General features: G+C 43.5%; 1 protein-coding gene across 2 annotated transcripts in view; it reads right to left on the reverse strand.

The window, feature by feature from the left end:
* Positions 1–225: 225 nt before the first annotated feature.
* The window catches only part of TENT4B (terminal nucleotidyltransferase 4B), a 70,070-nt gene continuing 43,583 nt past the window's right edge, over positions 226–26,712 (reverse strand). Inside the window, exons 2-12 of one of the 2 annotated variants that reach the window (XM_029925358.1) lie at positions 16,606–16,729; positions 14,892–14,938; positions 13,235–13,355; positions 11,070–11,177; positions 10,159–10,287; positions 9,196–9,409; positions 7,262–7,388; positions 7,059–7,162; positions 6,781–6,827; positions 4,812–4,976; positions 226–2,922 (exon numbers count right to left, since the gene is read on the reverse strand). In XM_029925358.1, coding sequence (XP_029781218.1) covers positions 2,746–2,922; positions 4,812–4,976; positions 6,781–6,827; positions 7,059–7,162; positions 7,262–7,388; positions 9,196–9,409; positions 10,159–10,287; positions 11,070–11,177; positions 13,235–13,355; positions 14,892–14,938; positions 16,606–16,729 — 1,363 coding nt within the window. In that variant the 3' untranslated portion in view covers positions 226–2,745. Of the gene's footprint in view, positions 2,923–4,811; positions 4,977–6,780; positions 6,969–7,058; positions 7,163–7,261; positions 7,389–9,195; positions 9,410–10,158; positions 10,288–11,069; positions 11,178–13,234; positions 13,356–14,891; positions 14,939–16,605; positions 16,730–26,712 lie in introns of both variants that reach the window. The other variant, XM_029925357.1, reaches the window with a different exon arrangement.

The following is a 26,712-nucleotide window of genomic DNA, read 5'->3' on the forward strand; positions in this document are numbered from 1 at the left end:
GCCCGAGAAATGGCGCCACCGTGAGGCAGACCTGGTGAAATCCCATTCTACAAGTGCGAGCAAAGGAAGGGTATGACTCATGAGTATGGATGGACCGTAATATTTAAATGACATATTTCTGATATAGTCACAAAATCTTCATAGGAAGTATTAAAACTCAAAAAAGAAAAGAAGACGGGAGTCAAATACAGAGATGAAATGTACAAAACAAATGAGCAGGCAAACTAAAAGTTCTTGAAAGTATTTTACTTCAGATTGAAAAATGAACAGCTTCCACACTGCTCATTGCAAGATACACAGTATTCACGAATACAATGCTGGTCATTTGAGGATATGTACACACCTCAATTTCTCCTTCATGCTTTTTCTTTTAGAAAGATACTGTTTACCAAAAAGAAACTTCAGCAGTACAGGAAAAACTATTTTCCCAATAAATTTACGAAAACCTAAGATTCCCAATGGAATCAAGATTATCTTCCCGCGACCACCACCTTAATATAATCACATGCTTATCGGAACGCTAATATCTGCACCCTAAGAGTACATTTACTTTCAACAATGAGGGTGATTCTTAAAACAAAACAAAACGAAACAAAACTTCAGTGTGATAAATGTAACAATGGATCTCTGCAAGTATTAAGTGTCTGAAATAGGCAGCTAATACTGGATTTAATATCATTTTATAAATAATTGTTCCCTTCGCAGTAAACATAAGTCTACACATTCACAATAGTCCTAGAAAATAAATACTGTGATTAAGCACAATATGTTATGACAAACTAGTTTCAAAACACAAAAGCTCAACATCTTGATAAAAATTCTGATCAGAATAAAATGTGACTCTAAAATTTAAAACATTGTCAAAATAACATCACATTTAAAATTTTCCACGATTTACACAAGTCTCATGAGTTTCCAGTTGTGGAACACATTTGCCCGTTGTGAATTAAAATACGAACATATTGAAAACTGTCAATTTCAGTGATGACATCAGTTTTGGTCTTACTTTAGCATTATTTTCTTTATAAAAAGTTGCACTAAGTGTCCATTAATGGTCTGATTGGTCTTCAGTATTTCATAAATGTATATAAAAGAAATTCCTAAAAGCCAATAGTACTTTATATGTATATATATAAAAGAATCTCATTTCCCAAATGGCTGTAATTAACAGAGCCACACACGCTGATGCTAAACACAAGAGCCTTCACACTGAAAGAAAGCATTTTCAGAAATGTCACTTACATCCTATTATCGTCAACATTCCCGAGTTTCAGACTCAACACATGATGGGTAACAGAATTATACATCTCATTTGCGCTCAAAGCTGACCACAATCAAAATTTACAGTATGATTGAAACAAGCCAATGTTTTAAAAAGTTTTAATTAAGGATAACAATTCCATGGAAGGAGAGGATAGAGAATGGGATGACAAGAAGTATTTGGTCTTAATAAGGCAATACAAAATAGATCCATTATCAAAGACCGTTTAATTTTAAAGATCAACAATACCAAAAGCATAAAGTGGAGTATAAGAAAATAGTTTTTTTTTAAGTATGATTTAATTAAAGCTGTTTACAGTTACTCTCTCCCACAGTAGTTAAGCATGGATTTAGAAAAGAAGAAAAGACGAGGAAACCAAGCACACGCCGCACACAGGGTTAGGAGCCAGCATGCAAAGTCTGTGGGACGCGGGCTTTCACCGAAGCAGGAATGGGACCGGACGCGGGAGGCCATTTTTTTTTTTTTTCCCCTATTAGGAAGAAAAACAAAACAAAACAAGACTGCAAAGGAAACAAACACAAAAGTCATGTAACTGCCCATTGCCCAAGACGACAGCACTATAGAAAACAGTTGCAAGTTAATTCTTAGAGATGACTAGAGCTTTTTCAGTGTTTACACAAAAGTACATAGTACATTTTTTCTTTTTTTTCTTCTTCTTCTTCTTCTTTTTTTTTTTTTTTTTTTTTTTTACAAAATAAAACATCATTTGCCACCATAAACCTTCTCTTTAGGGAGGAAAAATTTTTGCAGCAGGTCACAAGGGTTCTAGAGTAAGTCATTTCGATGCTGAGGAAAACAAATTGAGTAATAGAACTAATCACTTCCCTATATGTGGATGTTAAGATGACAATTCAGATTATTTTTCAAACTAATCCTGAGAAAAATCTGTTTACGATTTAAACAGTAATGTTATGTAAAAAGTATTAACAAATCCACTATTACAAATATCAATTTCCTATATGGTCATCTATATATACACACAATAAAATGGTAAATATATGCAAAAATATTAAAAAAAAAAAAAGAAAACATGCACAGATCACTTTCCCCTTTGGAATCTGGACTTCCTATAAGATACTTTTGTTTCCGTTCCCCACCCCATCCTCTGAAATCGGTTTTTGTTCCTATCACCCTACCCACACTGAATACTATTCCCTATAACTCTGCATAAAGCCAATGAGAAATATATTTATTTTACATTCAAGCTTTAAATCTTAAAATGACCCTGTTGTAGCATATGACTTATCAAATGAGCAGCCTTTTTTTTTTCCCCCTTTTTTGCTTGCTTTTTGTTTTTGCAGTTGTCAGTCTTCATGATCCATTCCGTGGCGAGCTGGGAAAAAACGCAGTTGCTAAATCAAAGTCTGAACAGTGTGAGGCTCCCGAGTGCCAGGAGTCCCTATCCCGACTGTCCTGAGCGTGAGGCCATTGCACACAGAAGACGGTCCGTCGCACAACGCCGACTATCTGCAAAGGTCTGAGAGGGCGGCGTCCCTCTTGTGCTTCCTCTTTTTGCCATGGGAATACTGATTATTTGATTTGCCTTGATGCTGTTTGTTGGTCATCAAGGCACCGTGGCTTGTTTGAGTTGTACCTTGGAAGCCTTTGCTGGAAGAGCGAAAGAGCCGTGCTGATCCATGCTGCAGGGAGAGAGAGCGGGCAAAGAGACGTCAGTATTGTGAACTCAGCGCAGCACCAAGACCTGACTCGGGGAGCTTTCAGACGAGGAATATGCCACGTTAGCTAGCAGAAAAACGATGCTTCGGGGGTTCACTGCCCTGAGCTCCAAAGCTTTTGTATCCTTTTTTTTTTAATGGAAATACTGGAAAACAGAGACCACTGCCTTCCCTGCCTCGCCCTCTTCAGAGTATGTGGAACGTAAAACTTTCCTCAAGGAAGCTGTCCGTCGATACAGCCATAATAAATGGCATCACTGGAAGAAGTTCTCAGACGCAAAGGTGTGCTGCCAGGCCAGGGGTCCCATGGTCCCCTGATTGTGGTCAGGTCACAGTCATCTTACATCCTGCTATCTTACAACCTGTCACTTTACTGCGGTTTCTAAGCAGATCTGTGGTGCACATGACCAAGGCTGTGTAGGTAAAGTGGATTCTGGGAGTCAAGTCAGACACGAGGTGACTGACGTTAACAGTCCACCTCTATCTACTGCCACGAGGCCTTCCCCAGGGTCCCCACTGTACTGAGAGGATGAGACGGCCTTAGGTCAGAGCCCAGCATGAAACGGCGTCTTCCCTCATTCTGATTCATTACTCATGATTAATAAAATTTCAGACAACCACAAAACTGAAAACAGAGTATTCTCTGTGGCCTCTTTAAGTCAAAGCTGTTGCTCACCGACTGACCACGGCTGACCCACTGTCTGATCGTTTTAATACAAGCAACTAGGTACTGAATATTAAAATATAGGGGCGCCTGGTGGCTCAGTCGGTTAGGTCTCCGACTTCAGCTCAGGTCATGATCTCACAGTTCATGAGATCGAGCCCTGCGTTGGGCTCTGTGCTGACAGCTCAGAGCCTGGAGCCTGCTTCGGATTCTGTGTCTTCCTGTCTCTCTGCCCCTCCCCGTCTCATGCTCTGTCTCTGTCTTAAAAATAAATAAAACATTAAATAATAATAATAATAATAAATAAAATATAAAAAAGGAGGGGTACCTAGATGGTTCAGTGGGGTGTCTGACTTCAGCTCAGGTCATGATCTCGTGGTCCATGGGTTTGAGCCCCGCATCGGGCTCTGTGCTGACAGCTCAGAGCCTGGAGTCTGCTTCTGTGTCTCCCTCTCTCTCTGCCCTTCCCCTGCTTGCACTCTCTCTCTCTAAAATCTATAAATATTTTTTTAAATGCTTTTCAATATAAGAAAGATAAATAAACATTAAATATATAATAAAGAAAAAATATAAAAGAAGGATGTGTTACTCCCAGCTATGCTCAACATTGCCATGAGGTCGTGCAGAAGCTTTGTGTGGGCTGACCTCAAGTACAACTGAATCTTTTTTTTTTTAATGTTTTATTTATTTTGATACAGAGAGAGACAGAGCATGAGAGGGGGAGGGGCAGAGAGAGAAGGAGACACAGAACCAGAAGCAGGCTCCAGGCCCTGAGCTAGCTGTCAGCACAGAGCCGATGCGGGGCTCGAACCCACAAACGTGAGACTGACCTGAGCCGAAGCCGGAGGCTTAACTGACTGAGCCACCCAGGCGCCCCCAACTGAATCTTTTTAAACCTCGATGTTTGTCTAAATGCTGAATCTGTAATAAGGTGGGGTGGCCGGGACATCTTATAAGGTCCAGTCACTAAATGCCCACGAAGGTTTACATTACAGGGGTGTCTCATAATGATCTTCAAGACACCCTCTTATAGGAAGCATTGTGCTTTGGAACCTCTTAGAACAAAATAGGTTTGTTCTTCAAACCTAGAGTTTTCTTCAAACCCACAATGTGTTTATATATTCACGCTTGAGAAACTCTAAACCATCTGTATTGAACACGGACAGTTAAAAACACAAATTCCACACACCTGGGATTTGTTGGTGCTGTTGGAGGGGTTACTGGTCTGGGTGCTCTGCATTTTCCCAGCCGCCTGGGAGGACTCCAAGGACACATCCTGCGAACCTACTCGGTTCCCAGCAGACGGACGGCAGAGCAGCTGTTTCGGGGTCTTGCATGGTGTCGCGTCGGAATCCTAACGTAAATCATACGAGTTATTACGTGACGTATTAATAATTCAGATATTCAATGTGAAGGAAGAAAACAAGGTTGGCTAAGTACTCTTTTGGACTAAATTTAGCCATCTGGGAGTTAAGGGAAGCCCCCTGATGGACTGACAAAGTTAACCGCTTGTGTTTTTCTCCACAGAGTTCCCTCCAAACATCTGAAGCAGCTTGTTTTATCAGAGGGTTTCTGTTTGTTGTTAAGTCTAGTGTCCAGGCCTGACCTTGTTAATTAGCCTGCAAAGGGCTCACAGGGGTCCAAGTTTATCTACACTTCCACTGACAGGAAATGAACCGCAAGGAACAGTGGAATGAGCACGGCAAAGATAAGGCCCCAGGACCTGGACTCAATGTCTTCAACCAAATACCAAATGACTGGTTCAAAAGGCTAATTTCTGCGCGTCTGTGATAAACCATCAGTGAGCGTGCCAACCGAATACCCTGCGTGGCTAACAACTTCCCGGAGACTATGGGCTGAGCCCCTCCAGGTCCTACGCTGCCTGGGCCACGACTGTGCTACTTCTCTGCTCAGGTCCACCCTTCACCTTCACCCTCTTAGTCCCTAGAGCTCCCCCTTGAGGCCGTCTCTGTGTCTGCCCCATGTGTGGGGGACCTCTAGCTCAGCTCCGTCCTCCAGAACTCTCCTCTAGGAACGGAAGGAGCACATGGGTAGACTGTGCATATGAGACTTCGTGATTCCGTTATGATCCGTGGTCATCGCCAACAACACAGAATGATATCCCTTCCACAGCTGGATTGCTCTATATGTCACAGACTTAGTAATGTCAAAATTCAAATAATGGGTAAGCCCACTGCGTATCTCAAGGAAGTACACTCAAAATTAACCCTGATGAGGAACAGTAACTGCAGGTATAACTGTAGGTTAGAGGCAGAAAGCAGAGGTTGCTAGGGGAATCGGGGAGGGGGAGGAAGGGTTAGGGGTGGCTGACGGGTTTCCTTCTGGAGCGATGGCAATATACGGGACTTAGTGGCGGTGGCTGCACAACCCCGAATAGACTGAAAACCACTGAACTGTGTATTTTAAAACAGTAAACTTTATGTTATGTGAATTATACCCCAATTTAAGAAAATCTAATCAAGAAACTCAAAAACATTACTGAGTAGTAGAAGGCCTTACACAAAGCCTTACACACACAGTATAGACTCTAATAATTCCACTTATGTGAAATTCTGGAACAGGCCAAACTAATATGTGATACAGAAAATCGTAAGAACTCCACCTCCGGGGTGGAATTCGGGACTGACTGGAAAGCATCACGAAGGACCTCTCTTGTTACAGGTGGGGTCACGCATGTGTACCTGATGTTAACATCCGCTGATGTACAATTAACAATGCTTTGTATGTCAATTTTATATCAAAAGAAAAAAACGAACCAAATACTGAATGCTGGTTAGTGATGAGCACACTAGGAGGACCTTGGGAAGTGCACCGATGCCTGTGATTTACTTTGGAATGTATCAAAGGACAAGATAAATCAGTGGACAGAGGGATGGCTGGCTGGCTGGCTTTGGGACAAGCAAGTAGCATGCCAATGGCGGAATCTAATGGTGATGGATATGGATGTTCACTACAACTTCACTTACGCTGCTTGAAAATTTTAATCCAATGTTGGGACATGCATAATCCGTAAAGCTATTAAAATTTCCCAGTAACAAATAAGAAAAGGAATTAAGTTTATTAGCCCTCTAGACAGTTATCCCCCCACCAGAACTTGTAGGCGTCTAGGCTCAGAAAAGCCACGTCCTCATACTTACGACGTCACTAGAGCTGGACTGTGTGGCAGACGAGGAAGACACTGGACCTGATGAAGAGTTTGAAGAGTGTTTACTAAGAGATTCCGAGGTTTTACTTCTACATTTTCCAAGGGCTTCATTTTCTTCAGATAGATTATTATTACATTTATCTAACTGCTGAGTATCTACTATCAAGGTAACACCATTTCCTGAAAGAGTGGCAAAAGATTGGAAAACGTTTCTTCCCATTAAACACACACAAAACAGAAAAGCTCGGTCAATCAGTGAAAAACTCTTACCGTTGCACGAAGGCTCAGGCCGACTCTGCAAGCCCCACTGCTTTGATATCCAATCTCTGTACGTGGCAACTTCGTCCGTTACTCTAATTATTCTACCTAATATGCTGCAGGTGTTTAAAGAAAAAAGAGGGGGTACGTTAGTTTGGAGATTTGAAGCCACAGCCAATTTTGACCCAAAGGGCTGACTTCAGTTAAGCCTTTACCTCTCCGTTTCGTTGTTGGGATAGTATTTGGCTATTGGTGATACAGCGTGACTCAAAACAACATAGGCATAATCAAAGGCCTGTTTCACTTGCATGGCCCCATATGAACTCCTGCCAACATCATTACCTTTAAGAGAAACAGATATAGAAGACAGTAAGCGTGACCATTGCTTAATAAGAACTAAATGCTCACGGGCCCTCTTCCAGAAGGCAGGGCAATCGCTTTCCTTGCTACAGTTGCACCAACAATCTGGGTGGGGCGGGCGCTCAGCCCCACAGCTCCCCAGGCTCTGAACGTGTGTTCATGCAGTAAGTACACTGCGGCATATAAATTGCCTGAATGTATTCTGGCCCCACAGGGACTGTCCCCACATACAGTCATGCAAACAGAGGAGTTAACTGCCTGCTCTCTCCTAAGAGCTAAGCTAAATGAGACACTCCTACCTTTTGTTTCTATTAGCTATATAAAGATTTCCAGCACTAAATTACAAGCTCCTGAAGAACAAGGACCATCTTGCTGAAAATCGTCGTGCCCTTTATTTAGAGAAGCCTCCCGACAAGCATTTCCTCAATGAATAAACACAAAGAACTACTTATGTTTATAACAGGGCACAATAAGCCAGAGAAGGGCCCCTTAGTGCCTACTCTCTTAGCTTCCTTTCCTTAACCATTTTCAGAGTTAACACAGTGAAGCAAATGACTAAAAGCATCTGCACTGAAGTCTGGTAACGCAGAATCTAAGTATTTTATAATCGGAGAGGTGCCTGGGTGGCTCAGTTGGTTGAGCGTCCGACTTCAGTTCAGGTCATGATCGTGCAGTTCATGAGTTTGAACCCTGCGTCAGGCTCTGTGCTGACAGCTCACAGCCTGGAACCTGCTTCGGATTCTGTGTCTCCCTCTCTCTCAGCCCCTCCCCTGCTCACTTCTCTGTCTCTGTCTCTCAAAATAAAGACATGAAAAAAATTAAAAAATACAATTACAGCAGGAAAAAATACTGCCCAGCAAAACTGGGTTACAAACAAACAAACACAACCCCCTGACAGCAAGGAAGGGACGTGCTTCTCTTCCAAGCCACCGTGAAGCTGGAAGAGGCACAGGGAGACCGTGCAAAATTCCAAGAGGAAAGAAGGGGCCCAAACGGAAAACTGTCTCTTTGAACCCTTCCGCTCATCATCTCTGAGCTGTGTTACCATGCTCACTGCCGCAGGCCTTCAGGAACCTCGCTTAAAGCCCTGACAACAGGCTGGAATCGGGTCCAATGAGGTCCCGACAAAGCAGAAAGAAGGCTGTAAACTGGAGGCGCCCACAGGCCACCCGACAGCTAATACCTGTGCTCCTCTGCCTCTCAGGGCCAAGTGGCCTCTACTCCCAGCTCACTGGGAGTACGTGGCGTGTGGTGTTTTTGTGTCTTCTTACAAGATTTTTTGAGGGAAAATAATGAGTACCATTAGAAGCTAATCTTTTATTTTCATCTAAAGAGACTGTGGAGGGCACCTGGGTGGCTCAGTCGGTTGAGGGCCCCACTTTGACTCAGGCCATGATCTTATTATGGTTCGTGAGTTTGAGCCCCCACCCCCCCCACCCCTGTCAGGCTCTGTGCTGACAGCTCAGAGCCTGGAGCCTGCTTCCAATTCTGTGTCTCCGTCTCTCTCTGTCCCTCCCCCACTTGCACTGTCTCTGTCTTTCAAAAATGAATAAACATCAAAAAATTAAAAATAAATAAACAAATAGAGTTGTAGTTTGTTTTTTTAAAGATTTATTTATTTAAGTAATCCCTACACCCAACGTGGGGCTCGAACTCCTGACCCCCAGTCAGGGGGTCGCACGCTCCACCAACTGAGCCAGCCAGGTGCCCCTCCTCTAAAGACAGTTTAAAGTACAGCACTGACAATGCCCTTTCTTTGAATGCCCACAAATTTACCTAATTTCAATACCTGGTTGTAAAGGATCTTCAATATAAAGCATCGATGGCCTGTAGCCATCGAGCATATTTTTCTGTACTTCATCTTTGGCCACATACGAACCACCATCCTTTATCCGGATGCCAGTCTTTAAATAATTGAAGTGTCGTCCATATAATTCAAAAAATTCTATTAAAAGAACACCATAGTTTGTATTGGGGATGCAAGCATCTTCCCTGGGATGTAACTAAAACCAGGAAAAAAAAAAGAAATTACATTGGATTTTCTCTCAATTATCAAGGTGGGGAAAATAAGCGACATCCTCACTTCTATGAAGCAATACTATGAGCGTTTTGGCGAGGCCAGCAGCCAACGGGGAACGGCGGGGACGCAGGCTGTGCTGCTGTTCCGGACCACACTGAAGCCCCACGGCACAGCACTGGCGGGGGACAATTCATTTACAAACTTCAAGGCTAAACTTCACAGCTGCCCCAGGATGCTAACAGGGCTGGCTCGGCTCAAGACGTCGGGGAACCCTTCTGTCTCACGAGTGGAGTCGGGCCGTTGGCAACACTGTGCCCCATAAGCTCATTCACACACAACGTCAGGACTTCTAACTCACTCCACCAGACAGCAGATCTCCACTCCAGCTCAACTTCCAAGATTCGTTGCTTAGAAGATATTATTTTTGGCACGTATGCTACTATTCACACTTATGAAAACCACGCCATACTTGTGCATGTTAAAATTTGGGCGAAAACCCTTAAAACCACTAGAACATATGGGGTTAAAAACAAACCAAAAATTCTTTCCTGGGGTTTAAAAATACGTGTTTGTTAAATTATAAAAAGTCCCACTTTAAAGCGAAAAGTCTTAAGTAATTCAGGAAAGCATTCCAATTCGAGCTTGATTTAAATTTTTTTCCAAAATGATTCCCCGATGGACTTGTAAATTGTATCTCAGCGTATACTAGGCATGGTATGATCATACACTTACCTGAAGGAAACTGACTGCCATTAAAAAGAGACTATAAGAACCAATTCCACCTGTAAATACTTCATTAAGGTCCCTCTGTAATAAGAATTGTTTCAATACTAAAACCAAGTATGGCAATACAGGATATTTCTGAAAAAGAAAATTATATTTTCAGTGAGTTCCTATATCAGTAATAGCTCTAGGCATCAACAGGAGCATAGACTGGTCCTTACATTACAAACGTTAGTGCAGATATCCAACACACTTAGTTTTCTATTTTAAGAGCAAGCTATAAAAAAGTAAGCTATAAATAATTAAGGATTTTCTCCTCACAACTAGAGATCTAAACCATGTAGATGTAAATAATGGCATCCAAGCACTCACTATGGGACAGAAATACTAGCAATATAGATTTGATGACACTCATTTATGGCCATTACCATACAATATTTCCTTGTGAACCGGTAACACCAATAGTACTGGATAAAGTACTAGATCAGTGGGATTTTAAAGAATCACTTTTCTTAGGTGGCCCTCCACCGAACAGACCAGGGACCGTCCGTTGACTATGCAGAGCCCAGGAGCCAGGGCCTAAGGGAGGGGCTTCACCTCAGCTCTTAAGAGATTAAAGCAGATGACAAGAATTAACTGTTCACCATGACTTCAGCCGTTATATCCCCAAAAGGAAGGATCTAGAGCAGAGAAGTTCTTCCAAAAGCTTTCCCAACCCTTGGCCTGAAGTCACATTATAAATTACTGATTATTACAAGCAGACTCAAGGAGAGTAAACCCATTCCACAGAAAAGAAGCATTTGCCAGCAATACACACATAAATATCATTTAGCAAAGTATATCAGAACACCACAAGAGAATCGCAAAGCAAAATTCCATTTCTAGTAGTTTCACTGAATAAACACTATGAATTCTCTGACCTTGGTAAAATCTTTGATGAGGTCAGCTGCTCGCACGCCATTCTGTACATTAAAGCTGATATCAACTTTCACTTCAGTAAAAGAATCTGTTAATTTAATAATAGGTACCTAAAAGAGAAGAAAGGCAAAATTAAAATACATGGACCAAGTTAAGTAACACACCAGGGGATAGGAAAGGTTACTAGACTTGAGGCCTTGACCTCCTCATAAGGACAGAAACCCCCCCCCTTTTTTTTGGTTTATTTATTTTTGAGACAGAGACAGAGCATGAGCAGGGGAGGGGCAGAGAGAGAGGGAGACACAGAATCTGAAACAGGCTCCAGGCTCTGAGCTGCCAGCACAGAACACAATGCAGGGCTCGAACCCACGGACTGCAAGATCATGACCTGAGCCAAAGTCGGACACTTAGCGGACTGAGCCACCCAGGCACACCAGGACAGGAAAACTCTTGACTGTTCTGATTACTATGGACTATACAGTTCACCTGGCCTTCTAGATACTTCACATATTTAGCTCAGCGCTTCATACTATGCATATTATCACTTGTGTGGTTTGAGAATTTTGAAATCAGGTACCAAAAACCCTTTCTCAACATTTTGTACTTTGGACAACAGTTTCCAATTCGGTCATTATGATTAATGTCAGGTGTATCAGCGAATTGTTCCTGATAAGAAATCTGCTCTATTAAGTCTGTTAATTATTGGTATTATTGGTCAGTTTTGCAAACAGCCCATAAAACAACCTACCAAGAGAAGTTAAAACACAAGAATTATTCTCAAATAAAAATGGACTGGATAGTTTATAGAAGATATTAGAAATTCTTCTAAAAAAAAGGCTTGGGGCACCTGGGTGGCTCAGTCAGTTAAGCTTTCAACTGTCGATTCTGGCTCAGGTCATGTCTTACGGTTGTAGGATTAAGCCCCATTTTGGGCTCCACACTGAGCTTGGAGCCTGCTCGGGATTCTTTCTCTCTCCTTCTCTCTCTGCCCTTCCCCCTCTCAAAACAAATAAACATTTTTAAAAAATTTATAAAAAAGGCTCTATTTGCACCGTGTATTAGGAAACTCAGGCCAGCAAACTATGTGAGGAACTGGGTTTTCAAATTAATAGCTTTTTATAAGAAAAGGTATGAGTTGTTTTGGTCTAAGAAAACTTAAATACAAAATTTCAAACTTCTAAAACAGATAAATTTATTTCTATAATGAGCATCTATGAAAGTTCTTTAATGGCCATTCTATATAGAGTTAAAATATCAAGTTGCTTGATCCACAGAATTTCAATTACAGCTGACCCTTGAACCACGTTTAACCTGCATGGCTCCACCTTCACACAATTTTACACGATACTGTGCTGTGTTTTCCTTATGATTTTCTTAACATTTTCTCTCCTCTAGCTTACTTTACTGTAACACAGTAGTGTATAATACATGTAACATACAAATATGTGCTAATCAACTGTTTATATTATCAGTAGTCCAGTCAACAGAAAGCTCTCAGTAGTTGTTTTTTTTTTAATTTTTTTTTAATGTTTTTTATTTATTTTTGAGAGACAGAGAGAGACAGTGTGAGCAGGGGAGGGTCAGAGAGAGAGGGAGACACAGAATCCGAAGCAGGCTCCAGGCTCTGAGCTAGCTGTCAGCACAGAGCCTGACGCGGGCTCGAACCCACAAACAGTGAGATCATGACCTGAGCCGAAGCCGGAAGCCGGACACTTAACCAACTGAGCCACCCAGGCGCCCCTCTCAGTAGTTTTTGGGGAGTCGAAGTTACACGTGGAGTTTTACCTACATGGGGGTGGGGGTCCCTGACCCCCATACTGTTCAAAGGTCAGCTGCATGAAGAATTTCTTAAGGACACAAAGTAAGAGAGAAGAGCAACATCTTCTGTGTGACTATAAACTGTTAAATAGATATCCATATTTCGTTTACACTTCTTCATACTTAAAAACTCCACAGTATTACGTATGATAAATTGGAGTACTAGATTTTAAAGAAATAAATAACCACAACAAGTTCATTTGTTTCACATAATGTAGTGTGATCATTAATGAAACCAAAGAATCATTCACTGAGAATCCAACCATGTGCTCCAAAATTAAACTTTAACTTTGTAAGTTTCATGTGTAAGTAATTAGAGATCTGAAGATGAAATGATGGAAGAACTCACAGTTGCTTTGTCCAGAACCTTCACTGAGTCCTCATCTGCAACTTTATGTTTCCGAAGAGCTTCTTCTAGGGTCCAGAGGGGAAGGTTCTCCCACTTCCCAAATACCACAAGGTCAATGTCACTGAACACAGAACACACACACGAAACTTGTTTGAAGAAGAAACTGTACTTGTTTTCACCTACATTCAGGCTGACAGACTTCACAGTACAACGAAATCCTATTTCTCACACTGCCCAGTGAAGACTCAATGTGCTGCTGGTAGTTTTTTAGAGCAGGAGTGGAGGCTGGGGACTTTGACAACCTCCTCCTCCTAGTCATTTCACAGAAGTCAGGCCTCAGGAAATGGTGATTTTGAAAGACGTTAAAACCTCAAAAAATACCAGTGAACGTTTCCTGTTCATAAAGGTTTCTGGCACTAAAAACCTTACGACGCTCTTACGTGGATGAGACGAACTAATTAATTCTTATTTAGATTATTAAGTGTAAAAAGCAAGTTGCAAACGGTTTACCTACAATGGTGCCATCTGTGTAAAATAAAAAGGAAATATACACACACTTCCTGGTCTGGTGTAAAATGTTCCTGGAAGGGTGTGCAAGAACTGGCACCTGTGTCCCCCAAGCAGCAAGGGACAGAGGTGGGGACAGGGGTGGGGACAGAGGTGGGGACAGAGGTGGGGACAGAGGTGGGACCCACGCTTTTCACTGTAATGTTTTGTGCCCTTTTCAGTCTGAACTATGTGAATATACTATCTATTCATAAAATTCAATTAAATTTTTTAGAGTGACATAGGGTTTTGCTGAAAGTCAGAATCTAAATAAGGAAAAACATTCAGGAACTCAAAGTTGAATATTTTATGGCTTCTGCAGGCCTATGACGGCAATGGGCAGAAGAGAAATTGCCAAGATCCAGCCACATCGACACACTTATTTTAAATTTGGGTAAAGGAGATCAAATCAAGCTCAAATCCAAAACTGTGATGGATGCCTAGAGTTAAAATCATAACTGTACTGTGCACTCAAAAATTTGTTAGGAGGTTAAATCTCACATTGATGTTCTTACCACACTAAAACCAAAAACAAATATATGATAAAATTTCAGTTTGTAGAAAACAGGTAATCACGCCTTGGGGAAGGCTTATCATCTCCGAAAGGTCCTGCCCTGCCCCGGGCTGTGTGGCCATGACTGCCGTCATTGAAAAAGATTAAAATTAATAAGGGGCCCTCCTCAGAGAAGGGGCCCTGAAGCCCCATGTCAGGACGCTAGAACAAATCTAAGAGTAAGAGTTCTTGGTAAGAAACGAGAGACCTGCCGTTCCCGAGTGAAGGCGGCTCTACAGTGCCATCGGCTGTTTTGCTAGAACACTGCCTCAGCCTCTGTGGTGGTGGCTTAGGTCATAGGAGTGAACAGTTCTCTGCAGGCGGGGCAGTCATCTGTTAACTGAGTCCCTTTACATCCATCGGAGATGATACAGATACCGGTTTGAGAAGATCATCTGAAGCGATGCTCTACCCCCAAGGCAATTCAAATAAAATACAGATAAAGTGAATTTTCATTCTGTAAATCTGTCTTGTTCCTCCTCGTCCACATTCAACAGCCAGAATGGATACACTGCAGAAAAAGGCACAATCTCCTGAAAGCTTCATAAATGTACTAACCTAGTTGGTAAATACAGGCCAGTCTTAAAACTTCCAAATATCTGGACCTGAAATAGAAAAAATTATTACATTAAGGTATTTATCAGATGAAAAGCCACCATACTTTAAAGAAATGCCGGTTTTTTGCTGCCCTCTATTGGTACTTTTTGGTACTACAAGGGCACTTTTTAATAACACCGTGCTTTCATGAAGCAGAACACTGCATCTCGTCGGCAGACATTAGGAATATAGTTCAAACTTACAGGTTAAAAGAACAAATGTACAGAGTGAAAGAGAAAACGCTCAACAGTAACAACCAAGTCACTCATGTTCCCTTATAATCTAGAGACAGAGAATCCTTCACTTTGAACCCTCGGCAGGACTCCTATCACGGGTGACCGAGTTAGGGTCAGACCACTTCCGCTGCCGGCTCCATGCAGGCCACCGGCAGTGGAGTCGCAGCCTGACGCTGCGGCATAAAACTGGGCACACCCTGTCTCAACCGTGGAGCACGGTGGAGGACTCTGTGCAGGCGAGCAACTGCAATGAAGGGTGAATGGTGAAAAAGCTCAGCCTCTGGGGGGAGATGCTCCCGGGAACCTAATCACAGCTACGTGTTTCTCATCTGTAAACAAAAACACGGTTAAAACCCCCACCTCCATAGGAGGATTCCTGTAAATCAGGGTTCCTCGGCCCCAGCACTACTGACATGCAGGGCAGATAACCTCGCAAGGGGCTGCTCTGTGCATTGTTCAGTATCAGCCTCGGCCTCTACTCACCATATGCCAAGAGCACCTCACCAGTCAATGACAATCAAAAATGTCTCCAACCTCACCAAGTGACCCCTGGGTGGCAAGAGGGCTACTAATTGGGATCACATAGGACAATCAATGTGACCCCATAGCCGTTCAATAGATTAGTGTCCTCCCCTCTTCCCTTCACCTACAGTATCTCATTTAAAGCTTTTCTGTTTTGCCAACCGGACAAAAGAAACTTCCCTGGCTTCCCCTTTACCATCCCATGACGAGGTCTAAAGAAAGCTACATAACACAGAGTAATAGAGTCTAATTTCCTTGAATGAACTAAACTGTTGAACAGACCCTCAAAAAAACCTCTAAAAAGAAAAATATTTACTTAGTTTCAACAATAGGAACCACAAATAAGCCAAGAAGAAATCCTGGGCAAAAGTCCTGTTCACTAGGTGGGTCTGCACGGGGAGACAAGGGGGGCCCGAAAGAAGAAAGCAGGAGTGTCAAGACAGGAAAACAGACTCATGCCTGCATTAGCCTAAGAAAATGAGCTTCTAATAACATAAGATATTCCTACTTGACATTTTCATTCAGCTCCAAACAATTATATCTAACACAATGGGAGCTTGGAACAGAACAGTAATGGGATTTTGAGCTATCAGATCCAATAACACAGCTACTACAAGAAAGCCTGCCTTGTCTGTCTTCTCTTTAATGCTAATGCTTCCTAAACAGTTTACCTTCAGTCTAGCTACTCAGACTGCAAAGAAATAGTTTTAACTAAGTCATCCGATTCACTGCAAGCAATTAGGAGGCCCACGTTCTACAGGCTAGAGAAAACGGTCTGCCTTTAAAACTTAACTGGCCCCTAAGTGTACAGACACACACCCAGCTTCATGTGGGGACTCTGAGACACGGACACGTGCTCTCCATCCTGCACACAGGGACGGCGCCCGCGGCCCCCCGCGGCCCGGACAGGTACTCACGTCAGCGCTGGGCCAGAGCTCCTTAATCACACTCTCAATCCTGTTCACCACCTCCATCCGCATCTTCTCCTCCTCTGGTCTCGGAGACATGTACTCATAGAAATCACTGATCTCCTCATGCAGACTGAAGGAGGAAAAAAAGCAGAAAAGCTAATATGGGCAGGGCCAGTCTAATGAGAAATCACTATCTTAAATAACCTTATCTAATTAAGTCCTATAACTCCGCTGATGACTTTATGTTCATCGATTTCTACCTTAATTTTAATGTTACAACTGATGCTAGGCTAAAGTGGGAATATATAGAATTTAATAGAAACTGCCAAAATAGTTACATAGAATAAGAAATTCCAGTAAGTCTCACCAGCAGCTCTCGTGGCATTTATTATCCGTCTGTGCAGAACCTTGCCGGGTGTACACATGCTGGTGAAATTTTTCTTCTTAATTTTTAAATGTAATACATAGGCCTGGCCTCTGCCTTTACCCTTCCAATCCAGCAGACACCCACACAGAATCTAGACGGCACAGGCAAGCTTCCTGGCCGTGGGGACCAGCCTTCTTACCCTTTATAAGCCATTTCTCACAGGAGTGAAACAGCGTTTCTTTTGTAATGTTTGCTTAGTGAATCAAGAGTCAGACAAACAGGAGAGCATCATCGAGCATCAGCAAAGACCTTAATAGAATGGCTGGCAGACAAGGCTCTATGGAGGAGCTGAAGACTCCCAGGAACCAAGGGGTACGAGGCTCACCCAGGAGGTACTGAGCAAACCGGACAGGCTGAGGCCGACAGAGGAGGGAGAGACGCCACCTAGCAATGCAGGCGCCTGAGCACAGTAGGCTCCGAATGTGGAGCTAAGAAGTTCGGACTGTCCTAGGGGAACAAGGAGCTACTTCACTGTTTCTGAGAAGGACCAGGGAAAGGCTGACTTCGGAAATGCAGCGTTTTCAGAAGATTCATCTGGCATCCATGCAAACAATGCACTGGCCGAGAGACAAGACTGGATGCAGAGAGAGCAGTCCATAAATTACTGCCACCGCAGAAGGGCTGGATGAAGGCCTGGGGGAGGTGCAGGAAAGGAATGGGCTCCAGAAACATCTCTCTCTCTCTCTCTCTCTCTCTCACACACACACACACACACACACACACACACACACACACACACACACAATGACTGGGCCGCAGAGCTTAACCAGAAGTAGGAAGAAGGGAGTGAGGAAGGGCGCCTGTGAGGGCTGAAGCCTGACAGGCTAGGGAATCAATGAACGAGACGAAAGGAAAAACCGAGTAGGCCGGCTATGGAGTTGAATGCGGTCAATATACACCAGAGGACAGAAGAAAGTGAAGGTAGCAGGTGCAGCTGGGAGGAACAACCTCTGGGAGGGAAAGTGAGGATGAAATGGGGGGGGGTCTGCTAAACCTGTGTAGAATGGGGGGCGACCCAGGAGGCCGGCTCCAGGAGTGGGCCTCACAGGGCGGGTCTCCTCCAGCACAGCTGTGGCCGACCAGGAGGCCCGGAGAAAACCGCTAACAGCAATGGCTGCTAAGTTCCTGGAAGCAAGAGGGCACCCTGGGAAGTGGGGTGGCCACACCCACAGCAGTCTTGAAGGATCCTGGTCTCCAGCAGCTAAAGGATTCACAGGAAGCTAGAAACACCTGGAAACTAAAAATGGTTTTGAAGAAGGAAATAAAAAGCCTAATTCCCACCCCGAATTGGCTATAACATTTTAAACATGGCCAAGAAAGCAGCCAACAGTTTCTGCCTCTTCTAATGTTTTATTTTTAGGCTAAGAGTAAAAAAAAAAAACAAAACTTGAGTTCTAGACTCAGGCTTTGCCCGAGGGCAATTGTGTTCCTTCAATAAGTGACCGGTGCTTTCCAGCCTCGGTGTCCTCAGGCACAAACCAGGGGCTGGGGACCAGGATCCTTTTCAGGCCCTTAGTGTCAAAACCTCATCATCTGATAAGGAATGACGTGTAGCTGTTTTCTGCATGGGTACCATGCAACACTGCAGAAAAGCTGGGATTTAAAACCCCAGAGAGTTCTGCACATGAATCAGGGACTCCCGGTGGGGTCAAGTCTTCCCGGGTACACTTCTGGGTACCTTAGGATCTTCACCTTCTGATTTTCTCTGAGGATTAGCCTCTTTTCTCTAAGGGTATCCCTTTCAGCTTCTTGCAGACAGCAGCTAAATTCATCAGGGTAGAAAGTTCGGAGAGTGCCCTGCCCTTCCACAGGCATCTTTCAGGACGAGGACCACAGATAAAAAGGAAGACAAATAGATTTCTTCTTATCTAACTGGATCATTTGCTATAAATGATCCAAGTGTACCTGTGGCCCAAAAGCACTCGGGGGGGGGGGGTACTTCCATTTTAGCCAATGAGGAAAACAACCTCCTAAATGTGACTGTATCCACCCCACGAAGGCCCACTCCCACCGTGTCTAAATAGGCGAAAAATACTCAGCCCAACTTCCAGTTCATCTTCAAATCACAAGAAACTGAATAAGAATTTATTCTCTAAACATTACTGAGTGCCTATGTTCAACACACTAGAAGGAAAGAAGGCTAGTCAAACATGATCCTTGCCCTTGGTAATTTCCATCTAATGAAAAGAAACACGCATTTAAGGTGGTTCTGTGATGGGTAACATGTATGTTCTGCACTGTTCCGCGGCAGCAGCCTTCAGAGGACCAGAAGGAGTGCTTCCCAGTGATCCCAGCTGCAGGGGAAGGAGCGCGTTGCCTTGCAGGGTATTGAGGTCCCTGTCACTAGAAGTGACTCTGAGACAAACAAAGGTTTAGTAAGACTGTTTTTTATTGAGATTTATAAGCAATCTCCACACCCAATGTGGGGTTCAAACCTACAAGATCCACCGACTGGGACAGCCACCTTCCCCAAGACACTTCTGAACTTGTAAAAAGCAAAGAAGATTCTAAAATTCCCATTTATCACTAGATTCTAGGTTTCTAATTAGCACTAAGTTGGACAAGCTTCTAAAATAAGACCACACTGGGGCGCCTGGGTGGCTCAGTCGGTTAAGCCTCCGACTTCGGCTCAGGTCAGATCTCACGTTCGTGGGTTCGAGCCCCACGTCAGGCTCTGTGCTGACAGCTAGCTCAGAGCCTGGAGCCTGCTTCCGGTTCTGTGTCTCCTTCTCTCTCTGCACCTCCCCCTCTCATGCTCTGTCTCTCTCTGTATCAAAAATAAATAAAACATTAAAATAATTTTTAAAAAATAAAATAAAATAAGACCACCCTAGGCATGCCTGGGTGGCTCAGTCGGTTAAGCACCTGACTCTTGATCTGAGCTCAGGTCTTGATCCCAGGGTGGTGAATCCAAGCCCCACGTAGGGCTCTTTGCTAAGTGTGAAGCCTACTTAAAAAAATTTAGGGGCACCTGGGTTGCTCAGTCGGTTAAGCATCTGACTTCAGCCCAGGTCAAAATCTCTGCGGTCTGTGAGTTTGAGCCCTGCATCGGGTTCTGTGCTGACAGCTCAGAGCCTGGAGTCTGCTTTGGATTCTGTGTCTCCCTCTCTCTCTCTACCCTTCCCCCACTTGCACTCTCTCTTGCTCTCAAAAATAACCATTAAAAATAAAATAAAATCTTTAAAATAAAAGAAATATAATAATAAACAATACAATTTAATAATAAATAATAAGAAATAAATAAGCATTCATATTCCATGAGACCATCTCCCTATTTAGGAAAAACTGGTTCCACAGGTTATCCGATTTCTTTTATTGATTTGCATGTGCAATATTGGACGAGGGAAAGAGCAACACGGAAAAAAGGAGGGCTAAAACATACTTGATCAGTAAGAACACAAGAACCCATGTCACGCCGGCCAAGTCCATCTCCTTCCCACACTGAACACAAACATCACTGCCTCTCTTGCCTGTATGTAACTTGCTGCATGTAAACTACTTAAAGACCTGAGTGTGAAATCTCAGTACGTTTAGGAAGTCAACGTCCAGGGCAGACTTTCACACGACCTTGAGGGGCTCTGTCTCTATGGACTTTGCCTGGCACGGCACCACATATATCTAGGTGCTTAAAGAACCCTGAAGGAACAGAATCCCGTTTTCAGAGTGCCCACTACATGCCTGGCACACTTGATTAGGTCAGCACGATGACCTAATAAAGACTGGAGCCTCGAGAAACTCTGTAAGCGGGCTTTCACAAATCGACGGAACTTATGCCTCTAAAATCCTCCACTTACACAGGGGAATTTTCAGCTCCTCCCACATCTGGATCAAAACTCAGTATGATTAATTAGTAAATACAGCTGAAGGCCTCACATCCAGTTTTACAGTTTCTTATCTTAATTAGAAAATATAACTCTTGATCAAAACTCAGGTATGACCAAAACACAGCGCCCTCTGTTAGGACGTCAGTGTTTTCTTTTCAAAAGGGAAAGTGAGCAAGAAAGCACACCACACCCCCTGTTTACAAGAGAAAAGTACGTAACTTAAACGCAGTATAAAATAAGTGCCACGATGTAATTGAAAAGGATGCCCCCCCCAAAAGAATGAGAATCAAAATTAATTTGCTTGGATAAAATTTACGTTGACTTCAAACTTAATGGTAACACAAGAGTTTAATGTGACAAAGGAAGAGATAAAACAAAAAAGCTTCTATATTTTAAAAACTACACGCAGAGATAATTTAAGTCAAAACAGAAATGAAAAACTCACTCTGGCTCTGAGATATGCTCTACCAGAGGAGAAATGTTATTTAGGAATTCCACAATGTTTATCATACGGCGGGAAAAGATAAAGCAATGGCCCTCAAAGCCTCAATTTCTCTGGCTATCCAGAAGGGAGGAACTTGTTTTCACCTGGGCTGCCCAGGGGGTGGGGGTGGGCAGCGGAGGGGCTCAGCACCCCAAAGCCAGAGGCGGCCTCCCACGTCTGTCCCAGGCGGAGGCAGGCAGGGGAGCCCCTCCGGCCCCCACTGCAGTTCACCCCACCTGCGTTCGTGGGCTGACACCTGCTAACGGAGGGACACCTGCATGGCCTGCAACGCGCCTGGGCCACCTCCACACAGCAAGGCCCAGCTTTCCAGTTTTCAGAACTGACGTCTTCATTAATTACTAACTTCAGACTCACATGAAGGCACTGGCAAAGTTCTATTTCATTACTGTCCATAACAAGATACTCCCCCCACACACAAATGTTCAGGTCAATAACTAATTTTGACAAGGACATATGGAAAAGGCACCTCATGCTACGTGTGAAGGTTTAAATGACCACAACCTCTCCAACAGTTGTATTCATTGATGATAAGTAACATTTGTATGAATAATTTTTTTAAATTCCCCTTCTTTCATTAAAATCAGGATTTCAAAGAGATACCTGCTCTCCCATGTTCACTGCAGCATCATACACAACAGCAGAGATGTGGAAACAACCCAAATGTTCACAACAGACAAACAGATAAAGAAAATGTGGTCTATGCCTGTGACATTATTGTCTTTAAAAAGGAAATCTTGGGGCCCCTGGGTGGCTTAGTCAGTTAAGTGGCCAACTTCGGCTCAGGTGGTGATCTTGTGGTTGGTGAGTTCGAGCCCTGCGTTGGGCTCTAGGCCGACAGCTCAGAGCCTGGAGCCTGCTTTGGAGTCTCTGTCTCCCTCTCTCTCTGCCCTCCTCTATTCATGCTCTTTCTGTCTCTCAAAAAATAAATAAATGTTAAAAAATTAAAATAAATAAATAAATAGGAAATCTTCTAAGGCATCTGGGTGGCTCAGTCAGTTAAGCTTCCGACTTCAGCTCAGGCCATGATCTCGTGGTTTGTGGGTTCAAGTCCCATGTCAGGCTCTGTGCTTACAGCTTGGAGCCTGAATGCTTCTTCAGATTCTGTGTCTCCCTCTCTCTCTACCCCTCCCCCTATCATGCTCTGTCTCTTAAAAATAAACATACATTAAAAAAATAATCTAAAAAAGGAAATCTTCCATGTTGCAGCATGGATGACGTGAAGGACGTGCTAAATGAAATAAGCCAGTCCATTTCTAACGCGTTATCCAACATAGTCAACCTCACAGAAATGAGAACAGAACGGCAGTTGCCAGGGGCTGGGGGGATGTTCACTGGGTATAGAGTTTCAGTTAAGCAGGATGCATAAGCTCTAAACACCTGCTGTATAACAGCACCCACAGGTAACGATACTGTGTGACGTACTTAAAAATTTCTGAAGAGAGCAGATTTCAGATGATGTTCTTACTGCAAAAAAGGTGGGGGGGGAACACAAGGAAACTTTGGGAGGCACTGTACAGGTCTATTACCCTGACAGTGGGGATGCTTTCATGGGTGTATGCATGCGTCCAAACTCGTCAGGTTGAATATTTGCATTAACCAAGTACAGTGTTTTGTATACCAATGATACTTTAATAAAGCTGTTTTTTAAAATAAAGTCCCTTCCAGGGGTGCCTGGGCAGCTCAGTCGGTTAGCTTCCACCTTCAGCTCAGGTCATGATCTCATGGTTCGTGAGTTCAAGCCCTGCATTAGGCTCTGTGCTATCAGCGCAGAGCCTGCTTTGGATCTTCTGTTTGCCTCTCTCTCTGCCTCTCCCCTGCTCACACTCTCTCTCTCAAAAAGAAACAAAAAACAAAAACAAAACAAACCAACAAAAAAGCACTTTTTTTCATCCTTCAGAAGCATTTCCACGCAGGAACAATGATATTCACTACGCTATTATCTGGAATACTAAAAAACGGAGAGGGGCCCCTAGGCGGCTCAGTTAGTTAAGCGTCCGACTTCCGCTCAGGTCATGATCTTGTGGTCCATGAGTTCAAGAGCCCCCATGTTGGGCTGTGTGCTAACAGCTTGCAGCCTGGGGTCTGCTTCAGATTTTGTCTCCCACTAGTCCTCCCCTGCTTGTGCTCTGTCTCTCTCTCAAAATAGTAAACAAACATTGAAGAAAAAATGTAAAAAAAAAAAAAAAAACTGAGAAACAGCTCAATGTTTGCCAATGGAACCCAATTAAATAAACACAGAAGCATTCACTGACCTTCTCTTAAATTATAGCCAATAAGCCATAGAAAAGAATGAAGTAGAGCTAGATGAGCCGATAGAGGAAAATCTTAATTTGTTAAGTTTAAAAGAAAAAACACAGTGTGTTTCACAAGATTCATTTTTGTGTTCATTAAAAAGACACACAGATGTTTCTACCTTCATTCCAAATTTTTTGGAAGGAGAGCTGATAACAGTAATTAGCTTAAGGACAGGGCATGACAGGAGAGTTAGGGAGAGTTAATGTTTTATTTCACATCATGCTGTACTAGTATATGTTTCTTTCTAAACCACCAGTGTATATTTGTTTGTCTGCTTTTCTAAGGGGTTATTATTGATTTAAAAACATTATAGGCCATTTGTCATTTTAAAAATATGTGAAAGTGTGTGTGTGTTTATTTCCCCAAAACCCCAACGCATAGAACATGGTTTACATACCATACTGTTTACGGAGATTAAATCTGGTGAGAATTGGGGGTAGGTGGGGATTCACTTTGTTTTACATGTATACATTTATATAGTCTACCTTTAAAAAATGCATACATGTTAATTTCCATTGTGTGTGTGTGCACATGTGCGTACATATATATTTTTTTAAAATAGTTTTTAAGTAAAGCTCCATGCCCAATATGGGGCTTGAACTCACAACCCCGAGATCAAGAGTTGCATGCTGTAGCAACTAAGTCAGCCAGCCAGGTGCCCCACCATTGTACATTATTATTATTTTTTAAGTTTATTTTACTTATTTATTTTGAGAAAGAAAGGCAGAGAGAAAAAAGAGAGAGAATCCCAAGCAGGCTCTGTATGTCAGCACAGAGCCTGATACAGGGCTCAATCTCACGAACCCATGAGATCATTCATGAACGGAAAACAGCTGGACACTTAACCAACTCAGTCACCCAGGCGGCCCCTCCCACCATTGTATATTTTTATAACAAGATCTTTATGACAGTATTCACTGAAAAAAACTAACATTTAAAGGAGAAAAAGACTCAAGTGTCTAGCCTCACAGATCACAAGGTTACACACCTGGCCACCGGAGACCCTGAGCAACTGTAGAAGGAACTCAGGGATCAGCCTATGAGCAGCAGCGACCCCTGGGGACAAAGAGGGACCCCAAGCCCATGCACAGAGCAACAGACACACAACACAACATTTGGGAAGCTACTGCGTGCCTGACGCAGTGTGTGTGCATTGAGTTTCTATTGGTGTCTGACTCACCCTTTCTAGGGATTTACAGACTTAGATGTGTGTATATACAAGACAAATTTCTGGAAGAACACACAAAACTGCTGCAGTCCTCTGAGAAGGCGGACTGAGGTCTGAGGTGCTGGGATTTACATTCTGCTGTATGGTTTGATTTTTCTGAAAGGCACGCAGGCACCAAGAGACGTAACTACAGCAAGCCCCAGGGCGATCCTGGTGCAGTCTGAACGACATCTTCAGGAGGCTCTAGAATTCAACTTTTACACAGAAATTGCTGCGCGGACACACACACACACACACACACACACACACACACACACACACATACCCACGATCCTGTATTTCCAGCTGCCAGCTAGACACCCCTCCCCAGAAGTCACTGCAAAATCAATGAATCCCAAACTAAATTCCTTATCTTTCTCCAAAACCTGCTCCTTCTCCTGGTGTTCTCCTCCCTGAGTTATTATTTCCCCCAATGGAAACTCTAGTCTTCCCTGGTTCGTCCTTCTTCCCGATCCTCTGGACCCAACAGGTCTCCATATCCTGTCCCTCCCACAAACACACACAAACAAAAAACTTCCAAATCAGACTGCGTGTGCCTTAGAGCTCCAGGCCTTGTCTCTCTCGCTCTCTGTCAGCACTCAGACACTGCAGCAGCCTCTAACCTGGCCTCCCTGCCCCTGACCTCTCCCTTCTTTAGGCCATCTTCCACTTCCTCAACTGACCTGCTTCACCTCCAGTCTCCTGGTCAGGGCACTTCCTACCTTACTACACTCTTCTCCCCAGTACAGACACCAGAACCGGTAGGCCTTCTCAAGAACCCCAATCCTGCACGGGCAGGCCTGCGCCTCGGGTACCTTCTCACTCAGCCTTTGAGAAATCAAATACTGCCTCCTCGGTAAACCGCCCACACAATTCCTCTGGATCCTTTCCAGAGCTCCTGAAGCACTCGGGTCCAGTCCTGCTTCCTGTCTAGCCGTCGACCCTAGAGCCACTAGCCGCCCACAGGCCTCGCCACTCAGACTCGGCTCTCCTGGATTCATTTGGCTGTGTGCCCAGATCAGGAGGCAGCATGGAAGTGGCTCTTGAGGAAGGGACCCTCCGGTCACAGGTGCACATCTACCCACACCCACGCACACATGGTGATAAAATGGCGATTACATGCCTGAAAATGAGCTCAGTACCAGGATCCAAGGAAACAGACACCCACACAGTGTGGTTCAAAATGTCAGAACCAGAGAGGGCGATTTGGCCCAAGAACTAGAGACGTCTGTCAGAGGTAAAGACGGCTATTGCACTTGGTCAGATGCAGCGCAAGGAAACAAGGCTGCGCGTGCACTGAGATACAACTATAAGAAAATATCACAGTGAGCACATAGGTTCTTTTAAGCCAAGGTTTAGAAGTATTTCAAAAATGGAATACCTTATTATCTTACTTTTTTTTTGCTTTTTTTAAAAATTTTTTTCCATAATATTTTATTGTCAAATTGTTTTCCATACAACACCCAGTGATCTTCCCCATAAGTGCCCTCCACCATATTATCTTACATTTTAAGGTTTGCACGATGTGTATGATTTTCTACAGTATTGATAGGACACAGCAAGGTTGTTTGAAAAAAAAGCCATGCCTAACTAAATTAGAAATTTGATCATCAACATCAAGCCCTCTGCCTCATCTACTCATTGACAAGAAACACATTCACACCCCCAAATAATACTCATTGTACTCTAAAATTTAAAAGGGGGGAGAGGGGCATTTGGTGGTCCAGTCGGTTAGGCGTCCGACTCTTGATTTTGGCTTAGGTCATGGTCTCCTCGTTCATGGGTCTGAGACTTGCATTGGGCTCTGCACTGACAGCGCGAAGCCTGCTTGGGACCTTCTCTCTCCCTCTCTCTC

Source organism: Suricata suricatta, chromosome 16, assembly GCF_006229205.1.
Source record: "Suricata suricatta isolate VVHF042 chromosome 16, meerkat_22Aug2017_6uvM2_HiC, whole genome shotgun sequence".
In the NCBI taxonomy this organism is placed as follows: domain Eukaryota; kingdom Metazoa; phylum Chordata; class Mammalia; order Carnivora; family Herpestidae; genus Suricata; species Suricata suricatta.